This window comes from Ranitomeya variabilis, chromosome 6, assembly GCF_051348905.1.
Source record: "Ranitomeya variabilis isolate aRanVar5 chromosome 6, aRanVar5.hap1, whole genome shotgun sequence".
Taxonomy (NCBI): domain Eukaryota; kingdom Metazoa; phylum Chordata; class Amphibia; order Anura; family Dendrobatidae; genus Ranitomeya; species Ranitomeya variabilis.
The window spans coordinates 6,687,245-6,695,195 of NC_135237.1; the positions used below are offsets into that span (position 1 = coordinate 6,687,245).

General features: G+C 45.7%; 1 protein-coding gene across 4 annotated transcripts in view; it reads left to right on the top strand.

Annotated features, from left to right (window-relative positions):
- The window catches only part of LOC143781275 (uncharacterized), a 38,861-nt gene extending 35,302 nt beyond the window's left edge, over nucleotides 1–3,559 (top strand). For all 4 annotated transcript variants that reach the window (XM_077267787.1, XM_077267786.1, XM_077267785.1 and 1 more), the window contains exon 7: nucleotides 797–3,559. In XM_077267787.1, the coding sequence (XP_077123902.1) occupies nucleotides 797–1,038 (242 nt within the window). In that variant the 3' untranslated portion in view covers nucleotides 1,039–3,559. The remainder of the gene's footprint in view (nucleotides 1–796) is intronic.
- The last annotated feature ends 4,392 nt before the right edge of the window (nucleotides 3,560–7,951 follow it).

A 7,951-nucleotide genomic window follows, 5' to 3' on the forward strand; every position in this document is an offset into this window, starting at 1 on the left:
TTTTAGCCTGGGATGGGGCAAATAAGAATGATAAAGAAGTTATTGAACAAGGAAATTACACCACATTTTTTCTTTTCCCTTCTTAAAATATATCCAAAAGTATTCATTGCTGTAGAAAAATGCGTAAAAAACGCATGTTTTTCCTGTTGCGTTTTTGCTGTAAACAAATTTGTGGAGTTGCAGAGATTTCTGCAGTCAGATAGTCACGGTGTGCACGGAGCCTCAGAGTCTGAGCTGTAGCTCTTGGGGGTTTCTCCAGTGTCTGAGCATTGCACAGTGTGACCTTGGAGTGTATTTGCTGGGATTTCCACTCCTGGAAGATTTTCATCTGTCTTCACTTTTTGTCAATTGTGAATAATCTTTTTCTCTATGGATCGATGGACTCCAAATTGAAATGTTTTTATGACCTCCCAGATTGATGGGCAGCAGCGATGGCTTCCCTAAGATTAAGCCTTCGTTTTGTACTTGCCTCATTTACAGACTATTCTAAGGACTAGGCGTTTTTTATTATATTCTGATGCGTAAAACTATAGAATTCAGAGAAGGTTACTCAGTTTTTCCTCATGCCTGTAATAAGCCGTTACACCTATATGGTCGTCGGCCTACCTCAGTGTGGCCCTTGGACTGACAGGGTAACTCGCCCCTCCACACATCGGCGCCAGTCATAGACATGGAGCCATAAACGGCAGCGGTGAATGCGCCCCATCTGGCGCTGACTGGCGGGGTGCCTACGGGTATGGCACTTGTACCCACATTGTATGTTCTGGCGGCTCTCATTATTACTTTCTTTTCTCAGATGTCCTAGCTCTGGCAGCCGCCATTAAGGAGATGGTATTGTCCACGAGGAGGGCGCGGACGGCACTGTGGTGTTCTCTACAGATGACTTTGTCTAAGTCGTCATCGGGTGTCACTGTTAAGCAGGAAGATATCGAAAGAGCCTTACAAGAGCTGTGTCCAGCGAAGCCCCCGAGCACAGAAGTGGAGCTGCACGCAGACATAGGCTTTGGGTCTGGAAGAGGCGGCAGTACGCTCCCTTAGATCCACAGCCATGAGTCGGTTCATGAATGTAGCGCAGGCACGTCTCTCGGTGACTCCACCATCAGGTGGAAGCTTTCATGTCAATCTTTGTATGATTTCTGCTGCATTTCTAGCAGTTTAGTACTGCACCTGTGACCTGTTCTGTGCATGAAGGGAAGAGGCCTTTATCCTAGGAGTTCTCTCACAAACAAAAGCAGTTTTAATCAATAGATCTTAGGATATTAAGTCCCACAATTGGATATGTTTAAAAAAAAGTTCCTGTGCCGAGATAATCTTATTAATGTTCCCCTGCTATGTGCTATGTTTCTTGCACTGTCTGACCAAGTCGTGCATACACAGCTCCTGGCTGAAGAAAGCATAAGTGAATACACTGATACCACCACTGGGACTCTCAGATGCTTGCTTATGTAAGGGAACCCATTTCTTTGTTTGTTTCACAGCTCTGATTGTCCTGCCGAGTCACCAGCCTTATAAGCTCATCATTAATTAAATTACTGACATAGAGTTCAATGGCCAACCAAGCTTTTACATCACTGACTTGATTTGTGATGTGCTCACAGGGCTGGTAAAATGGCAGAAACAATCATACCTGTGGTAAAACAAACAAGCAGGAAAATTGTTACCTCACGCAAAAAAAGCAGCCAAAAAGCAGCCGAAATTCCCAGGTGTGTCATTACTCAAGCTTTCTTCCTTGGCCGGATGCTATGTGTGCGTGACCATGACCTGCATTAGCTCTACTTGATCAGATATAGCAGGGGAACATTCATAAGATTTTCTCGGCACAGGAACTTTTTTAAGCACAACCAGTTGTGGAACTTATTAATAATATTCCAATATTTATTGTTTAAAATGATTTTTTTTTCATGGGGCAACTCCTTTAAGGTGCTCCATTATTGTATCATTTTGTATATACACTTTATTTCTATAATAAGTTACTCTTGTTCACTTGTAATGGGACAGTTTTTACACTAAGGGTTTATGTAGACCCATAGCGGTCCTAACAATCTTCATTTTATTTCTGTGGAAAGTTACCAGTGTTCATGTATGAAGGGGACACTTTTACACTGGGGGTTTAATTTACACCCTTAGCAGACCCAATAATGTTAATTTTCCTTCTACGGTAAGTCACTACTGTCCATCTATGAAAGGGATAATTTTTACTCTTTGAGGAGTGCTTTAGACCCATAGTGGTTCCTACAATTTTATATGATTTTTATGGTAATTTACCAGTGTTCATGTATGACAGGTACAATTTTTACACTAGAGGGTTATGGTATGACCCAAAGTGGTCCCCACAATTGTCATTTTTATGGCAAGTTACCAGTGTTCATGTGTAAAGAGCATAGTTTTTACACCAGGGATTTATGTGAGACCCATTGTGGTCCCTACAATTTTCATTTCTGTGGTAAGTTACCCAAGTTCACATATGAAAGTGACAGTTTATACACTAGGAGAGTTACGTTAAACCCTTCGCAATCCCAACTTTAAATGTGGTAAGTTACCAGTGTTCATGTATGAAGGGGACAGCGCTTATACCGTGTCAAATTAGACCCATTGCAGTCCGTACCTATTTTTTTTTATTATTTCTATGGTGTTCCTCTTTGAAGGGGATCATTTTTATATTAATGCGTTACAGAAATATCCATAGTGGTCAGTACAATTTTGTTTTGTGCCAAAGGAGCAGAGCACTGACCCTGCTTACAGGAAACTGCGTCATGACTGGGTGCAGTGATCATGATCTGGATTATTATTGCTGTCCCAACCACTTGGCATAGCTGCAATCAATGCATGAGAATATACTGTAGATATATTAACCCTGTCTGCCACTAACATAGTTATACATAGGATAAGTCCTGTATTTATCTGATAGAGCAGGAGATCAGGACCGAGAAGCGCAGGAAGTGTTGGGTTCGGATCTCCCGTGACGTCTATACTATTATATACATGGGGTGTACTATCGCTCAGGACGATACTCCTGTTTTATTGTTGACCGTGGAATGACTATTTAATCTAGTTTGCACTTAATATAAGGTATAGTTAATTTACCAGATCTTATTTAAAGGGATATACATTCCGTATTTATTTTGGGTATGAATCTATTTTACTAAATGCTGTTTTTAATCTATTTACTCAGGAATTCTAGTCCGTCTATAGTAGAGGTACGTATTCTCATAGGTTTATCTGGCTGATGCAGAGTATTTAAGAGTTTACCAAAGCTTTCCTTCATTGTGTGCTGTAGATTTTATGCCCCCTGTGGTGTCACAGCAATGATCTCCGTGGCTTCAGACAATCATGTCTCCCGTGTTAATGTGAATGTGTGACTGGAGATCTGGTTTCTGTTGTCGGCACCTCATGGTTGTCAGTGTTGCCATGTTTCAAAGCTGACAGATGGCGACATCATTGCTGGGTCCGTTCACTGGTATGAGACGCCGTCTGTCCTGTTAACACTCGCATTGCCGCTTCGGTGCATGTAAAGTCTTGTGTTGTTGTATTGTTTTTTTTATGTCTGTGAGGCCTCATATGTGTCTCCACTGACTAGACCTCAGGTGATGGCTCCTGGTGCCTAAATATATGAAGTGTCTTCTATACATTCCAGCCCGTGGGTCTCCCGGCTGTGTGGCCCGTGGGTCTCCTGGGGTTGCTGCCGATGGGTGGCCCAGTGGGTGCGTGCCCCCCCCCCCGGCTGTGTGGCCAGTGGGTCTCCTGGGGTTGCTGTCCATGGGTGGCCCAGTAGGTGCGTGGCCCCACCCAGCTTTGCTGCCCGTGGGTCTTGCAGCTCCAGCTATTTGGCCTGACAGCCACCCGGCTGTGTGGCCCGGCAGGTGCATGGCCCATTGGTTCCCCCAGCTGCGCGGCCCGTGGGGGTCATACAGCTACGTGGCCTGGCTGTAACCAGGCTGTGCGGGCCGGCGTCCACCGTGCAGGGAGGGGGTCTGTGCTGTTTGCTGCTCCTGGAGTCCCACCCGTTGTTTCCAGCATTGTTACTTTATTAGTTTTTTTACATTGCCATTTCCTCTCCCAAGTTTTTTTTAGAAGAAGGCACTTCGCAAAACCACAAAACGTTGGCGCTTTTTCGCTTCAAACCTCTTTATTGCCGCCATTTTATTTTTTTGCACTTTTCCTGTGTTTTTTGAGTTTTCCAGATGTTTCTATAATTCCATACAACAATGAAGAAACTTCTATCAGTTTGTCAAGCAAAAACACTGACAAAACGCTCCAGAAGGTCAATAGCGCGTCCAAGCATCTTCCGATCGTCTCTTCCATTTGACTTTTGTTGGAAAGGATAGAGCGTCTTCAGAGTGGAGAACGGACTGGTTACATCTTTTAACTGTTTGGCATCTATGGAATCCTGAAGCGGTTAAAAGATGCTCTATAGACTGAGTGTGTGAACGGCGGGTCGTCAGTACAGAGAAATGCCAATGTTCATTCTTTTTAGCATTTCATAGACTCTTTTTTTAGTCAGATTTTGGAGCAAACACGCCTGAGAAATATGTGTGCACATACCAAACAGTATGGCGAAACTGAGGTGATGAGGGAGGATTGTGGAGAGGTTAGAGAGATAGAAGAAGAGCATGGAAGATCCTGAGTAACAAAAGAGAATTGCTGGGCTTGGGTTGTGAAGTAAAATTATGGCGAGGCTAAAGTAACTGAGGAGGCGTATAAAAAGGCTGAGGAAATTGGGTAGGATTCTGGAGTGGCCAGAGTAGTTTGGGGCCGTTTGTGGCTTGGGGCAGGTTTGATGCTGTTTTGGGCTCGGGGAAGGTTTGGTGCTGAGTTGGGCTCTGGGCACATGTACTGTGTTGGGTTCTGGGCAGGTGTGCTGTTTTGAGCTCAGGGCAGGTTTGGTGCTGTGTTGGGCTCTGGGCAGGTTTGATGCTGTTTTGGGCTCGGTGCAGGTTTAGTGCTGTGTTTGGCTCAGGGCAGGTTTGATGTTGTGCTGGGCTCGGCACTTTTGGAGCTGTGTTGGGCTTGGGGAAGGTTTGGTCCTGTGTTGGGCTTTGGGCAGGTTTGAAGCTGTGTTGAGCTTGGGGCAGGTTTGGTGCTGTGTTGGGCTCGGGGCAGGTTTGGTGCTGTGTTGGGCTCGGGGCAGGCTTGATGCTGTGTTAGGCTCGGAGCAAGATTGGTGCTGTATTAGACTCACGGCAGGTTTGGTGCAATGTTGAGCTCAGGGCAGGTTTGGTGCTGTTTGGCTCTGGGCAAGTTTTGTGCTGTTTTGAGCTCAGGGCAAGTTTAGTGCTGTGATTGGCTCAGAAAGGTTTGGTCCTGCGTTGGGCTCGGGGTAGGTTTGGGGCCGTGTTTGTTTGGCTCAGGGCAAGTTAAGGACCATGATTGGCTCGGGGCAGGTTTGGAGATGTGTTTGACTCAAGGCAGGTTGAGTTGTGTTGTGTTCGGGGCAGGTTTGGTGATGTGTTTATTTTTCGGCTCGGGGCATGTTAAGGAATATGCATGGCTCGGGGTAGGTTTGGGCTGTGTTTCGCTCAGGGCATGTTTGGTGATGTGTTTGATGTGTTTATTTTTTGGCTCGGGGCAGGTTTGGGCTGTGTTTCGCTTGGGGCAGGTTTGGTGGTGTGTTAGTTTGGCTTGTAGCAGGTTTGGTGATGTGTTTGTTCAGCTCAGGACAGGTTTGGGGCAGTGTTTGGCTCAGGGCAGGTTTGGTGATGTGTTTGTTGGGTTTGGGGCAGGTTTGGGTTATGTGTTTGTTAAGCTCAGGCAGGTTTGGTGATGTATTTGTTTGGCTCAGGACAGGTTTGGGGCCGTGTTTGGCTCGGAGCAGGTTTGTGATGTTTGTTGGCCTCGGGGCAGGTTTGGTGATGTGTTGGCTTGGGGCAGGTTTGGTGATGTGTTTGTGGGGCTGAGGTCAGGTTTGGTGATGTGTTTGTTCGCCTCTGGAAGATTTGGTGATGTGCTTGGCTCAGGGCAGGTTCGGGGCCGTGTTTGGCTCGGGCAGATTTGGTGATGTATTTGTTGGGTTTGGGGCAGGTTTGGTGATGTGTTTGTTGGCCTCGGGGTAGGTTTGGTGATATATTTGGCTCGGGACAGGTTTGGTGATGTTTGTTGGGTTTGTGGCATGTTTGGTGATATGTTTGGCTCGGGACAGGTTTGGTGATGTGTTTGTTGGGCTCGGGGCAAATTTGATGATGTGTTTGTTGGGCTCGGGGCAAATTTGATGATGTGTTTGTTGGGCTCAGGGCAGGTTTGGTAATGTGTTTGGCTCGGGGCAGGTTTGATGATGTGTTTGTTGCACTCGGGGCAGGTTTGGTGATCTGTTGGGCTCGAGGCAGGTTTGGTGATGTGTTTAGCTTCAAGGCAGGTTTGGTGATCTGTTTGGCTCAGGGCAGGTTTGATGTATTTGGCATCTGCTCTTTCTGTGTTTCTTATGAGGGGCTTGTACTTTATTTGTCTGTGTGTGGGTTTGATTATCTTTTTGTTCAGTTGTACGTGGTGTCTAAAGCCATGTTTGACTTGGGCCAGATTCTAGGACTGGAATATCTGACGTCCCACAGAATTTCTTGTCTGCAGCGGACATCCCGTCATTGCCCCCTCGCATGTAATAGTAGTATGAGGACAAGAGAAGCATTAACTCTTCATTCTCCATATTACTGTAACAGTGCGGGATACGAGGGAGATGATGTATGCGATGTGTCCTACGCTGAGGGCAAAGCACCGTTATGGGCATCATTATGAGGCCTCATTTCACTCCATTAAACAACGTAGATTGGGGTGTTGGGGTTCCAGGACCCGCCATGATTGTGTTACTAGTAGACCCCTGGACGGTGCAGCGTGTGATTGCTGCTCTGATCTGATGGTATTTATTCTATACCCAGAATTAGTGTGAAGCAGCATGCTCCAGAGCTGCACTCATACTACACAGTGTGTATTGTGGCTTCGATGTAATGATGATGGGTGAATTGCTGCTCTCTAGCTGTATTTTAATTGCCCCCATCTAATAGTGGCTCAGTGATAAACATGGTGGTCAGTTCACTTATCAACATGCAGGCATCAGGTTGTCCTTGTGAATGCAATTGCTGTATGATCTCTGCTCCGCAGCCACTGCTGGGTCCTAGAGGAGACATGATTTCTGTATCATCTGTGTTTTGTGCTTCGTTCTGAGGACGTTTGTCATCTTCTGTGGACGACAATAAAATCACTGATCGACTCTTGTTTCTTGTCTGATTCTCTGATGTCTCAGCCGCTGCGGTCCCATCACATAGAACACGTCCCCATACAGTAAGTCTGTGAGGAGGAAGAGGGACATGATCCATGGGGGGCAGAACCCGGGAGTACTCCTTTACACATAGGTGATGGTTGAGTCATCATGTCAACTTAGAGAAGTCTGCAAAGTTTTCTTCTTTATGGCCTGTGACTGAATGTAAGAGTCACGGTTTTATCCTCCAGTCACCTCCAGAGCTGCAGTCACTATTCTTATGTTACATCGTGTCTTATCCTCCAGTCACCTCCACAGCTGCAGTCACTAATCTGCTGTTACATCATGTCTTATCCTCCAGTTACCTCCAGAGCTGCAGTCACTATTCTGCTGTTACATCATGTCTTACTGTTGTTTCCCATGAATGGGAACAACTTTTGTATTCTCTATGTTATGCATTGCATTCTGTTGTTGCTAGGGAGAAGCCCTGCCCTTTGAAGTTTGCCCCTTCTCTTTTGTAGTTGATGGTGTTTAGTCTTTGCTCCTCCCTTCATTTTCATTATCAGTTTGCTGTAGCCATTTTTGGATGCACATGTATACTTCTCTATTTGGGATTACGCTTTCCACCTGCATTGTGCTTAAATACAAGATTTCAGAGACAATCAACTCTGTTTCTCCTGTACTCTTATTACAAGTCAGTGTGGCTGAGTTGGCACTATCTGAGGCTGCATCGCATGTGAGTACAACAGTCATACAGTTATCTAAGAG